The sequence below is a fragment of the Perognathus longimembris genome, chromosome 4 (assembly GCF_023159225.1).
Source record: "Perognathus longimembris pacificus isolate PPM17 chromosome 4, ASM2315922v1, whole genome shotgun sequence".
NCBI lineage: Eukaryota > Metazoa > Chordata > Mammalia > Rodentia > Heteromyidae > Perognathus > Perognathus longimembris.
The window spans coordinates 27,906,913-27,921,164 of record NC_063164.1 but is presented as its reverse complement, the minus strand read 5'-3'; the positions used below and the strand labels follow the sequence as shown (position 1 = coordinate 27,921,164).

The 14,252-nt window shown below is 37.1% G+C and overlaps 1 protein-coding gene across 7 annotated transcripts in view; it reads left to right on the top strand.

Moving 5' to 3' along the window:
• Nucleotides 1–14,252, top strand: part of Carf (calcium responsive transcription factor) — a 75,214-nt gene that overhangs the window by 27,232 nt on the left and 33,730 nt on the right. For 6 of the 7 annotated variants that reach the window (XR_007210731.1, XR_007210732.1, XM_048344931.1 and 3 more), the window contains 5 exons: nt 353–473; nt 1,163–1,306; nt 3,484–3,717; nt 7,474–7,636; nt 9,525–9,588. Coding sequence is in view for 5 of the 7 variants with exons in the window: in XM_048344931.1 (XP_048200888.1) it covers nt 353–473; nt 1,163–1,306; nt 3,484–3,717; nt 7,474–7,636; nt 9,525–9,588 (726 nt within the window). In the remaining 2 variants the exon portion in view is untranslated. The remainder of the gene's footprint in view (nt 1–352; nt 474–1,162; nt 1,307–3,483; nt 3,718–7,473; nt 7,637–9,524; nt 9,589–14,252) is intronic. The other variant, XM_048344935.1, reaches the window with a different exon arrangement.

The following is a 14,252-nucleotide window of genomic DNA, read 5'->3' as shown; positions in this document are numbered from 1 at the left end:
CTAATGAGTGATTTATTACACACATAAGGGCATTAATGTAGCTGGACCTCAGAGGTTAAAAGAAGTACCTAAGGCTCAGTAGTAGAGTACTTGCCCTGGGTTCAATCAGTAAATGTGTGATACTTGATAATTTCCTTACCATACATGACCTATTTGGTAAATTTTGTCGCAAACTTTTAAATTTATGTGCTTATACATCTTTAATTAGACATACTAATGTTTTCTCTCCTGTGACCTTAGTGTGAAATTAGCAGTGTAGACTTTGATATTGCCAACACCAAGGTTTTTTAAAAAATCTGCCTAAGGCAAACAGACACTTGAATTAATATGAAAAACATTTTTTGGCCAACAGGAAGTAGAGCTGTAGTAATGGAGTGTCAGTATGGGCCAAGGAGAAAAGGTTTCCAGTTAAAAAAGATTAGTGAGCAGGAAAACAGGTCTTGTCATCTCTACAAAGCCACTTGTCCAGCCAGGTAAACTTTATTTTATTTTATTTGTTTTTCATTAAGTTATTTTTAAATAACAAATATACTATTTTATTGTTTAATCAATGCAAAATATATAACAGAATTCTAAGTTTTTGGCTCTCTTGTTCCCGTGTGTGTGTGTGTGTGTGTGTGTGTGTGTGTGTGTGTGTGCGCACATGCTAGGCCTAGGGCTTGAACTGAGGGCCTGGACACTGTTCCTGAGCTTTTTGGTGAAGGCTAGTATTGCTCTACCACTTGAGCCACAGCTGCACTTCCAGATTCTGGTGGTTAATTGGAGATGTGTATCATAGACTTTCCTGTCCAGGCTGGCTTCAAACAGCAATATTCAGATCTCAGTCTCCTGAGCAGCTAGGATTAAAGGCATGAGCCATCTGACTCTAACTCTTTTTCAAATGGGTTGCATTATGCCTTTCGGACATGAATACAATATATTTAGATCTTAATTTCTTTCTTTCTTTTTCTCTAAAAAATTTTTTTTGGTTGTTGTTGTTTTGTTTTTTTTAGAATAGGGTCTCACTGTGTAGCTCAGGCTAGACTTAAACTCAGTCTTCCTGCCTTTGCCTCTTGAGTGCTTGGATTATATGCATGTATTACTGTATCTGGCTAAGGTAAACTCTTGATTAGTAAGTTATATTATAATATATGAAACAATTTCTTCTTTATCTTCTGTATAGGATTTACATTAAGAAGGTACAGAAGTTTCCTGAATATAGAGTATCTACAGACCCCAAAATTGACAAGAAAATAATTAGAATGGAACAGGAGAAAGCCTTTAACATGTTAAAGAAGAACTTGGTAGATGCTGGTGGTGTTCTTAGGTATGACATTTATCAACTATTTTATTTTCTAATTATCTTCCTTTGCAAGAATTATTTTTAAAGAGAAGTTATAATTATTCTTGTAATTATTTCATTAAGAAATAAAGAGTACCAGCCAGTGAGTGAAAGCATTAGGTACTGAGTTTGATGAATTCAAATCCCAGTCTTGGCCCAAAGAAATACTTTTACAAAGTAGATCTCTCAGTACTATTTATTTGCCATTGTGTAATTTATTGAATCTATTAGCCAACAATCATAGATAATTTTAGCCAAAGAATTGCCCTAGTGTCAGAACATCTGCCTAAAATTATACCTTACTATATACTATATACTGCATACCTTTCATATTTTATTTTAGCTACCTAGGAGCACAATTTGCTTCTAATTTTTGCTTGTATGATTTTTTTCCTACCTATCTTTGACTCCTATAGTAGCCAGAAATGAATCCTGGCCTTAAATAAAATCCCATGTCATGCTTCATGTTTTAAATTAGAAAGAAACATTAACATTCTTGCTTATTATACTTTATATATAGTCAGCCCAGGTGAAGAATATTTTTATGATATAATGAAGTTAAATGGAGAGGAAATACTTTTGTGTAAATGTTTTTTTTTGTGTGTGCATGCCAGTCCTGGGCTTGAACTTAGGGCCTGGGAGCTGTCCCTGAATGTTTTATTGTTTTTGTTGTTGTCATTATTGTTTGAAGGGTTTGAACTCAGGGCCTGGGTGCTGTCCCTGAACTCTTTTGCTCAAAGCTAGCCCTCTACCACTTTGAGCACTGCTCCACTTTTGGTTTCCTGGTGGTTAATTAGAGGTTAAGAGTGTCGTAGACTTTCTTGCCTGAACTGGTTTTGAACCATGATCCTCAGATCTAAGCTTCTTGAGTAGCTAGGATTACAAGCATGAGCCACCAGCACCTGGACTATCTGGACATTTTTGCTCAAGGCTAATGCTCTACTACTTGTGCCATAGCTCTCCTTCCAGCTCTTCTGTGGTTAATTGAAGATAAGGCTTTCATAGACTTTACTGATGGGGCTGGCTTGGAACTGCAATCCTCAGATCTCAGCCTCCTGAGTAGCTGAGATTACAGGCGTGAACTATACCAGTGCCAGCAGCTTTGTATAACCTTTCATAATAATAAAAAAAAGTTTAGGTGTATGAGGAAATTGAATCAATAATTATATCCTTAAAACTTGGAGAACATTGTATATAATTTTTAACTAGGATCATTTGATTTGATATTAATTAACCATTGTAAAATGCTTCTATAAAAGCATCAATTAAAACAGTATTCTAGAAAGAGTAACTATGATCAGGATGCATGTCCTTAAATTGACATGTTAAGTTGCAAACTCCTTTATATAACTATTTAAAGAAAAAAATACATAACACATATATATGCTACATATATATGTATGTATGTATGTATATATGTGTGTGTGCATGTGCTTTAAAAATATCCTACATATCAATTCATTTTTTTAGGATCTGTTTTTTGTACTGCTGTCCCAAAGACCTGAATTTACATTTTACTTAATTCTCTTGTTCTTTGGGCCAATAGAAGCAAGGGATGATGTAGAGGTAATATGTTAAGCTCTTGTTGAGGAGATTCTTCCAAATAGCTCAACCCTACCTTTTCTTTTTTTTTCTTTGTAATACTGAGATTTGAATTTAGGTCCTTAATCTTGCTAGTCAGATGTTGTGTCACTTGAGCCATACTCCCAATCTAAAAACTCAATTTTGACAGGCTCTAAATTACAATGTAGCAATAAGATGATAGGTGCATCACAGAAGTATAATGTGGGATACATATTTGATGAATGGGAAGATATGCAGTGCAAAAGATGATGACTTCAAAGTTGGCTCTTTATTTTGAGGTAAAGTTTACTTAATATGAAATTTAAAATGCCATTTTCGTATATACTCACATCTCTGCATCTCCCTCAACATTATGGCCAATGAAAGTAAATGAAGACTTACAAAGATTTGTATTTAATTGGATATAAAATCAGTCTTAGGTTAAACCAGGGGAATTTAAAGTTTTATTCAATTTTTCAACGACTATTCCTTCTTTTCATGAACTATAACCTAAATGCCCCTTGTGATTCCTGCCTCTCTGTAATAATATTGAGTGATTTCAGTAAACTGTAGCAATTTTAAATATTTTCTCTTATTAGGTGGTATGTGCAGTTACCTACACAGCAAGCTCATCAGTATCATGAATTAGAGACTCCTTGTCTCCCTTTATCACCCACCCCCTTTCCTGTGGCTTCTATTGAGGAAGAGGAAGCTGTGCTAAGAGATGAGAATTGTGCTTTGCCTTCACGCCTTCATCCTCAAGTAGCACAGAAGATTCAAGAGCTGGTGTCACAGGGAGTAGAACAAGTATATGCAGTAAGGAAACAGCTACGGTATAGTAGGAAAAAGCTTTTTTTTTTTGCATTTTTCATCTTTCTGTGTTGATTTATTTAACACACTTAACATGATAGATACTTTCTAGGGTATATTCTAGGGTATATGTTATCAGAGGAATAGGAATATAGTTTACATCAAAATACCCTTATTTATGAGCTGATCATTTTTCAGCAGATGCCCTAGTTACCTACCATGTGACCTATTATGATTCTGATTATTCATTTGAAACATAAAATTTTGACCAGTTAGATGATTCTTAAGTGATATATGAATTTAATTATATAATAAATACTTTCAGAGAAAACAAGTTCTCAAGAACCAAAACATTTTCGGGGCTGGGGATATAGCCTAGTGGCAAGAGTGCCTGCCTCGGATACACGAGGCCCTAGGTTCGATTCCCCAGCACCACATATACAGAAAACGGCCAGGAGCGGCGCTGTGGCTCAAGTGGCAGAGTGCTAGCCTTGAGCGGGAAGAAGCCAGGGACAGTGCTCAGGCCCTGAGTCCAAGGCCCAGGACTGGCCAAAAAAAAAAAAAAGAAAAAAAAGAACCAAAACATTTTAAATCTAGGCCAAAATAATGTACTTCAGACTATTTGGAATACAATTAAATTTTATTACAAGATGAAAAATTAGTGAAAATGTTTGCTCTAATATATTATCAAATATCTAAATGAATTGTTATCTTGAATATCAGTAAAGTTAGACCAGAGGACTACAAATATAATCTTACCAGACAAAAAATTGGTTGCGGGGCTGGGGATATAGCCTAGTGGCAAAAGTGCCTGCCTCGGATACACGAGGCCCTAGGTTCGATTCCCCAGCACCACATATACAGAAAACGGCCAGGAGCGGCGCTGTGGCTCAAGTGGCAGAGTGCTAGCCTTGAGCGGGAAGAAGCCAGGGACAGTGCTCAGGCCCTGAGTCCAAGGCCCAGGACTGGCCAAAAAAAAAAAAAATTGGTTGCAATAGAATTTATATATTATATAAATTTCTAATTAAAAATGTATAATTTAAACATGTATACTATATATTACAATATAATATTGTACAATATATTATGTATTAAATTAGATGTATATATTATGTAATAACATGTATTATTTAAAATTAAAATAATAAATTCTTTACACACATAATCTTAGTCTTAGAGCAGCCTTACCAAGTGCATGTATGTAAGCCCATTCTACATATGAAAAAGTGGAGATACAAAGTAGTTAAATAATGATCTTCAAAAGCAGAGTCAGAACTGAAAAATAAGCCTAATTCTGTAGGATATGCATATTATCTTCGTTTCTGATATTAATCATGCTCCTACTGGTTATTTTGTTTTATTTTTTAAATTGTTGTGGAGATACCTGAGTTTGAATTTGCTACGGGGTTAAGAAATGTTACGGGGTTCCAGAGAAGGGGTTCCCCATCCCTCCAGGAGTCCACAACTCAGAGACAGTCTCAAACAAAAAGATGGGTTTATTGAGGAAACAAAAAGCAAACTGACTGGCCAGGGACGCAGTACAGACTCAGGAGCTGAACTGTGACAGTAAAAAGCTGGCTGATGGGCCTGAGACACAGGGCAGACTTGGGAGCTGCCACCATGACCCCGAGCAGTCCTCAAATTGGGGATAATAATGGTAAAAGTGTAGTACAGATGTAGGAGCTTGATGCAGGGGGTAAACACACAATAAGTTAACACATGTAGGAGGTTAATGCAGGAGGTAGAGCACGCAACAAAGCAAGCGTGGCACAGATGTAGGAAGTTGACATAGGGGGTAGAGCAAATAACAAATAAACCATTTACAGAAACAGAATTTTGGGATCAGGTTGACCTAATAATCAAGATGGAGTCAGCTTTATTCCCCCCAACATTTCCTACCATGTTTCCCTAATCAAGATGGAGTCAGCTCTACAACAGAACTCAAGACTTAGGCATTCAGTTACTACTTGAACATGCACCCAGGCTTTTGTCTTTAGTTACTTTTTTGAATAGGGTCTTGTGATTTTTGTCTGGGGCAAGCCTTGGACTGTGATCCTCCTGCCTACACCTCTTACGAGCTGGTATAACAGATATGCACTACCACAAGGAGCTTCTGTGTTAAGATAGGATCTCAGTAACTTTCTGCCTGGGTTGGCCTTGAATAATGATCCTCCTAATCTCTACCTCCTGAGTAACTGGGATTATAGCATGAACCATTCCATTGGGACTCCTACTGGTTATTCTGGTTATTATGTAGCATAATCTGAACAACAAAGTCATTCTCAATTAATACATAACATCTATTTAACAGCTCACTTAGTCTTTTTATTTTGTTTCCATCGGGATGTCTTTAGAACAAAGCCAAAATTTGGCAAAGTCATTCATTGTTTACTATACCTAGGACAATATACTTATTTTAGACTTCTTGAAATGAGACTTATTAAGGACAGAGAAATAATACAGCTCTGCAATTATTTTTTAAATTATTTTTTGTTGTTGTTGTTCATGGGGCTTGAACTCAGTGCATAGGTGCTGTCGCTGAGCTTTTTCACTCAAGGCAAGCACTCTACCACTTTGAGCCACAGTGTCATGGTTTCCTGGGGACTCATTGAAGATAAAAGTCTCACGGGGCTGGGAAGGTGGCTTAGGGTAGAGTGCTTGCCTAGCACACATGAAGCCCTGGGTTCAATTCCTCAGTAACACATAAACAGAAAAAGCCCTAAGTGGCTCTGTGGCTCAAGTGGTAGAGTGCTAGTCTTGAGCAAAAGAAGCTCAGGGACAGTGCCCAGAGGCCCTGAATTCAAGCCCCAGGACTTGCAAAAAAAAAAAGTCTCACAGGCTTTCCTTGATCCTCAGATCTCAGCCTCTGGAGTAGTTAGGATTACAGATGTGAGCCACCAGCACCTGGCTCAACACTGTAATTTGGTTCATTCACTATAATGTACAAAATATGTATTGTTAAACTTAATTATTCCTTTGATATATTTATTTGTATATGACTATATAACAATGCTGCCTTTATTTCTGTATTCTCTTTGGTGTATTTGTAAAGTTTGAGCATATCATTTTTCATGTAATACTAACTGCTGCTATTTGGATGCAATATCACATGATGCTTTGGCATATAATTTGGTTATAGGCTCAATCTCATTTACTTACTAGGTAGAATTATCACACTGGGAAAATTATACCACTTCTGTAGTATTCGATTTTGTCTTCTGTAAAATGGGAATGATAATTGTAACTTTGTCACAGAGCATAGTAAGAGTTCAGAGAAATACTTAGTAATATTCTGTGCTGTGTTTGACAAACATGATACCTAAACTGAAAAGTGAGCCCTTTAAATTACGTTCATAAAAATGAAAATGTCACTTGCCTTTTTTTTTTTTTTTTTTTGCCAGTCCTGGGGCATGGACTCAGGGCCTGAGCACTGTCCCTGGCTTCTTCTTGCTCAAGGCTAGCACTCTGCCACTTGAGCCACAGCACCACTTCTGGCCATTTTCTGTATATGTGGTGCTGGGGAATCGAACCCAGGGCCTCATGTATATGAGGCAGGCACTCTTGCCACTAGGCCATAACCCCAGCCCTGTCACTTGCCTTTTAACCAATGAAAATACTATGTTTATTTAACTTGTGTGAATTCTGATTTAATACATGGAAAAAATTGGAAACAAAATACTTTTTTCTGATAGAGCTATAAAAATACTTTATGGATGTTTATGCTAAAAGTATAATTACTAGGTTACTTATATTTTTATTCTATTTTATATTTTTCACAGAAAATTTGTAGAAAGAGAACTATTCAAACCTGATGAGGTACCTGAAAGACATAACTTATCATTTTTTCCAACTGTAAATGATATAAAAAATCATATCCATGAGGTACAGAAATCCCTGAGAACTGGAGATATGGTTTATAACTCAGAAATTATTCCAGCAACGGTATGATTACACTTCAATTCTTTATTTTATTAGAGACTATTGTATTAGAGACTTTTTATTAGCTTTTTTATTTGGCTTGATAGAGATGTCTACTATTAGACTATCTAAGTAACTGAAAAAAATAGGACTATAGGCATGACTCAAGTAGTAGAATGTTTTGCCTAGCAAGTGGGAGGCCCTGAGTTCAATCTCTAGTACCCAACAATGACAACCTAAAACGTAAACGCTATAAACTCTTAGATGATAGCTTGGCTATTTTTTATTAAATTTACAAGAAGAAACAATGGATTTCCAAATCTGAGAATAACAACAATATTAATCTTCACTTTTGAATTGGTATTTTCTTCCACAGAATTATTTCTTATTGTTAAGCAGCCATTTATTCAGTGTATACTGAGTATATAGCCCTCCTGTAAAAAATAGATGGGCATGGTTGAATAGTTCCAACTTGAGTGCGGCAAGTAATGTTTCCTTATTCCATATGTGGATATCAGCTTTGCCTCACACTTTGACATTGTAGTTTCTCCTGTATATTACTTATTCTGAAGACATTTTACTACTGTTAAAATTCAGGCAGGTAGTGACTGTGGCATGAAAATATGAGTAGCAATACCATTTGTTCTCCTAACTTCATTCAAATTCACTACCAGAATAGATTCTTGGCTTTATGAAAGGTAGAACTTCTATTTCCTTCTATCCAACTATTTAACTTTTGTAGCATTCAGATCTCTCATCAGGATCATAGTAAGAGTCAAGGAAATTTTAAAACTTTTCAGTACTGTGTTTGAATCTAAAAACATATTTAAAATATTGCCTCAGCTGGGAATATGGCCTAGTGGTAAAGTGTTCTCCTCGTATACATGAAGCCCTGGGTTTGATTCCTCAGCACCACATATATAAAAAATGGCCAGAAGAGGTGCTGTGGCTCAAGTATCAGAGTGCTAGCTTTGAGCAAAAAGAAGCCAGGGGCAATGCTCAGGCCCTGAGTTCAAGGCTCAGGACTGGCAAAAAAAAAATAAAGAAAATATTGCCTCCTACTCATTATCCAAAATTCAAGAAATAAAGCAGACTTGGTTAGAATTGATTATTGCCGCCTACACTTCCTACTCAAATGCTTGCTAAATGAATTCAATATCTTATTGTATTTGGATAGTGAGGTATACTTGGGGTTTGAGAATGTGAACTAAAGAGTAATTACATAATAAAGCACAAATAGAGTCTAACAAGCAAAGTAAGCCAGAGCCAAAGAAACAGGCCGCATGATTTCCCTCATTTGTGGTAACTAGAATGTGCCTATAAATCTATAAGTAAACATGCTGAATGATTAAATATATGTATATATATGCATAAACATATACATGTATAAACACACAGAGGGACATGATAAATTATATAGTACTCTAGACATTCACATACTGAGGCCAAAGGAGTGGTAGACAAAGGCTCAATAGCTATGTGCAGATGATCATTTAAAATAACATTCTATGAAATGAACCCCAAGAAAAGGAAACAAGACATTTTTTAGTTACCATTGTTGCTGTTTTTGTTTTCTTTTCCTTTTGTCTTGTTAGTTTGTCTGTGGGAGGGTAAGGGGTGTACAGAAAAGGTAGAACAAGAGTGAACAAATAGAATATTGGTACTTACTAGACACTGTGGAAAATGAACTATATATACATCTTGTGGGTGGGGATAGTAGGGAAAGACTGGGAGAGAGCAAGGGAAGGGGAGACATGATTCAAAAAGAATTGTAATCATTGTCTGATTCGTGTAACTGCAACCCCTCTGTATGTCAACTCTACAGTAACAATAAATAAATAAAATAAGATCATATGTTGTTTTAAGAGTTTTTTAATGTAACTTTTTTACTGAAATAAATTTCTCATTTCAGCTTCAGTGGACAACAGATGGTGAGAATATTCTCAGAGAAACTGTGACAGTTACATTTGCTGAAGGTGGGTCATCTTGAATACTTGTATAGTATTAAATTAAAAAAAACATTAAAATTTGAAGGAATTTAAGATACTATCTTACCTAATCAAATTTTCAGGCTAGAGTTGGTGGTATATACCTATAATCCCAGCCACTTGGAATGGAGAGGTGGGAGGACTACTATCTGAGGTTGACCTGTAGCAAAAGTAGAAGACCCAATCTGAAAAATACACTAAAAAAGCAAAAGGGCTGAGGGGGTCTCACTCAAGTGGTAGAGTGTTTTGCCTAGCAATGAATGGTGAGGCATTGAGTTCAGCCTTTTTGCTTGTTTCTCAAAAAGGGCCTTGCACTTTTGCTAGGGCTGACCATGGACCTTGATTCTCCTAGCCATTCTGTGTAGCTGGGATTATAGTCCCAAGCCACTACTTCTGGCTTGTTTGTTGAGATAGACTCGTTAACGTTTTGTCCAGTCTGGCCTAGAATTTCACAATTTTTCTGTCTTACCTCTCAAGTAGCTAGGATTACAGGTATGAGTCACCATGTTTCTCCCTCATGCTTCCTGCCATACCCTCACCCCAACTTTTTTTTCCCCTCCTTTTCCTTCTCCTTCCCTTTCCTCACTCCCTCTGTCCCTCTTTTTTCTTTCTTTTTTGTAAGTACCAGAGTTTGAATTTAAGGCTTCACACTTTTTTTTTTCTGATACCAGGGATTGAACTCAAGTGTCCACATTTATTCAGCCTGTTTCTTTGTTCTGGTAGCACTCTACTACTTGAGCTACACTTCTAGCCTTTGGTTATTTTGGAGAAAGAATTTTATGGACTTTGCTGCCTGGGTTGGATTTAAACTGGTAATCCTTCAGGCTCAGCCACCTGAGTAGCTAGGATTACATGTGTGAGCCATAGGCCGCAGGCCTCACACTTGATAGGTCTGCACTCTGTCATTTCTGCCACTCAGCTAGACCTTTTTGCATTGGTTATTTTTGAGATAGATTCTCATTTCATACCTGGCTTGTCTGGACTGTGATCCTCCTATTTGTAATTTTCCACATAATTGAGATTACAGGAGTGCACTACCATGTCCAACCATTGTACTTCTTCCACTGATGTAACGACAGGCATGTACCCATTGCCCTATATGGAGCCTTTCAAACATTTTGCCCCAGCTGGCCTCAGACCATGATCTTGTAGATCTTTGCCTCCCAGGACAAGTTATTTTGTTTGTTTGTTTTTGTTTTGTTTTGTTTTGTTTTGTTTTTATCCCAGTCTTGGGGCTTGGACTCCGGGCCTGAGCACTGTCCCTGGCTTCTTTTTTTTGCTCAAGGCTAGAACTCTGCCACATGGGCCACAGAGCCACTTCTGGCCATTTTCTTTTTTTTTTTTTTTTTGGCCAGTCCTGGGCCTTGGACTCAGGGCCTGAGCACTGTCCCTGGCTCCTTTTTGCTCAAGGCTAGCACTCTACCACTTGAGCCACAGCGCCACTTATGGTCATTTTCTATATTATGTGGTGCTGGGGAATTGAACCCAGGGCTTCATGTATACAAGGCAAGCACTCTTGCCACTAGGCCATATTCCCAGCCCCTCTGGCCATTTTCTGTATATATGGTGCTGGGGAATTGAACCCAGGGCTTCATGTATATGAGGCAAGCACTCTTGCCATTAGGCCATATCCCCAGCCCCATCTCTGCCTCCCAGGTAGCTAGTAGTTCATGATTACACACACACACACACACACACACACACACACACACATTAACACACACACACACACACACACACATACACACACACACATTGGTCAGTTGTGAGGCTGTAACTCAGGGCCTGGGCTCTGTTCCTGAGGGTTTTTTGCTCAAGGCTAGTGCTCTACCACTTTGAGCCACAGCACCACTTCCCATTTTCTGGGGGTTAATAATATATCTTATAAGTTAGGAAAGCATGACCCAAAGAGGCAAAGAGCAGCTCGAAAATTATAGCTATTAAATCATCTCCTACTTTTAAATTTCATGCTTCTTTGTGACTAAATTTTTGAGAATGGATATTAGTATACTGAACTAGAGAGCTGGCTAATTCTAGTAGTGATAGCCTTAAGATTCCTTGATTTGGGAACTGTCATCCAATTTTGTATGGCTTGGGTTTTCTTGTATGTTCTTCCTTCTGTGTCCTATCAGCATTCCAGGCCTATTGCAAATCTTTTGCTTTTGTTCTCTCCTCTGGAAATACCTTTTCGTTTCTACATGATAAATTATTACCCAAATAATATTACTTAAATAATAATTTCTGGTTTTAAGTTGTTGTTTTTATCACAGTGCTGAAGATCAAACCCAGGGAGTTTATGCATGTTAGGCAAATGTTCTACCATTGAGCTACATTCCCAGCACTTAAGTGATCTTTTAATCTTACCCCTTATTATTAAAAGAACTACTCATTCTTTTGTATTTGCCCCTGCATTTAACATGGTAGTTTACTGTCAGTCTGTATCTTTGAATATTATTTGAGCTTTCAAGAGCAAATGTTGTATTTTATTAAACTAATCAGTGCCTATAAAAAATGCCTGCTAAAAAGTTAACTTCTAAATAAATGCTTTAGAGTCAGTGAATAACTATGTATTATATGGTATTATGGTTATCTTTCAGTTATTAACCTGTATGAGTATCTTTTTTTTTGGTGTTTTTTTTGCGAGTCCTGGGCCTTGGACTCAGGGCCTGAGCATTGTCCCTGGCCTCTTCTTGCTCAAGGCTAGCACTCTGCCACTTGAGCCACAGCACCCCCTCTGGCCGTTTTCCATATATGTGGTGCTGGGGAATTGAACTGAAAGCTTCATGTGTAGGAGGCAAGCACTCTTGCCACGAGGCCATACTCCCAGCCCCCTGTATGAGTATCTTTATCAATACAATAGCTTTCAAATTCTTAGAATGGTCTCTATACATATTTAAATCGTTGTGCTAAGTGCTGGGCATAGGATAGAACTGACAGTATGGAAACAATATTTGAAAATGTTACTGTGAAGCAAATAGCTGAAAGCAAAATAGGAATAGTATATGGAAAAGCAAAGCAAGGACCAGCTTTTCATATTTCAAGAACTTGAGAAAGTTAGTGTGGACTTACGATTGATAGCTCTTGGAATTAAAATTGGATAAGCAAAAAAAAATAAAAAATAAAAAAAAATAAAATTGAATAAGCAAAAACAGGTTTAGGAAGCCATTTCAGTATAGAGATGAGAAAGATAATAGTGGCTTAGTCTATAGTTGGTGACATACATCTTATTATAGACAGTTTTAATAGTTGCTTTTTTCTTTGTTACCTTAAGTTCATTATAGGGGAGGGGTTTCATTGTTACATTTCCACATATGTTTAAAATGTATTCTAATAAATCTCATTCCTTTAATTACCCTTCTTATTACCCTTCTTTAATAGAGACAAAGAAGGTCACTTTATATTAACAAAGGTAATCTATAAAGAAAAAATTTAGAATTGTTAGTTGTGTGTGTGTATATATATATACACACATATATGTATGTATATATATATACACCAGATATCAGCGTACCCAGGTCCATTAGAAAAATACCTAGACTTACAAGCACTGTTGGACCCAAAAATCCAAAAATAATGAGACACTTCAATATCGTATTTCACCAACAGGTATGTCATCCAAACAAAAAGGCCAACAATGGAAACCTTATACATAAATGACATCACAGACCAAATGGAATTAAAATACATCTACAGAATATTTAATGCAGTCGCTGCACAATACATGTTTTTCTCAGTATCTGGAATTTTCTCCAAATTAGGTTATATCCTAGGACATATAGTAAGTGAGTAAATACAAGAAAAGTTCAATAGCTCCTTTCATTCTGTTTTATCATAATGACATTAAACTAGAGCTTAACAGCAAAAGACACTACAGAAAATATTAAAGAGACTGAACAACATATTGAATGCCATATGGGTCACTGAAGAAATAGAAGCCCAAATCAAAAAAGTTCCTGATGACTAATGAAAATGAAAACACAGCCAGGCACTGGTGAATCATGCCTATAATCCTAGCTACTCAAGAGGCTGAGATCTGAGGATCATGGTTAGAAGCCAATCCAGGCTGAAAAGTCGATGAGATTCTTATCTCCACTTAACTACCAGAAAACTGGACGTGGTGCTGCGGCAGCTCAATGTGGCAGAGTGCTAAGTAACATTGAGCACAAAAGCTCAGGGCCAGTGCCTAGGCCCTGAGTCTAAGCCCCATGATTGACGAAGGAAGGAAAGAAGGAAAATGAAAACACATACTCCTAGAAGTTCTGCGATACAACAAAGGCAATTTGATACGAAAATTCATAGTCATGAGTGCCTAATGTTAAAAGAAAAAAATAATCTGGGTACCAGTGGCTCAGGCCTGTACTTCTGAGTACTCAGAAGGCTGAGATCTGAGGGTCATGGTTCAAAGTCAGCCTGCACAGAAAAGTCCCCATGAGATACAATACCAGTTAACCATTCAAAAACTGGAAAGTGTTACTGTGGCTCAAGTGGTAGAGGCCTAGCCTTGAGTAAAAAAAGGCTCAAGGACAATACCTAGGCCCTGAGTTCAAGCCTCATGACTGACAAGAAAAAAGTAATGCCTCATGTTACAACTCATACATCTAGAAAAACAACCAAATTCAAAACTAGCAGATGAAGAGAACTAGTTAACAGAG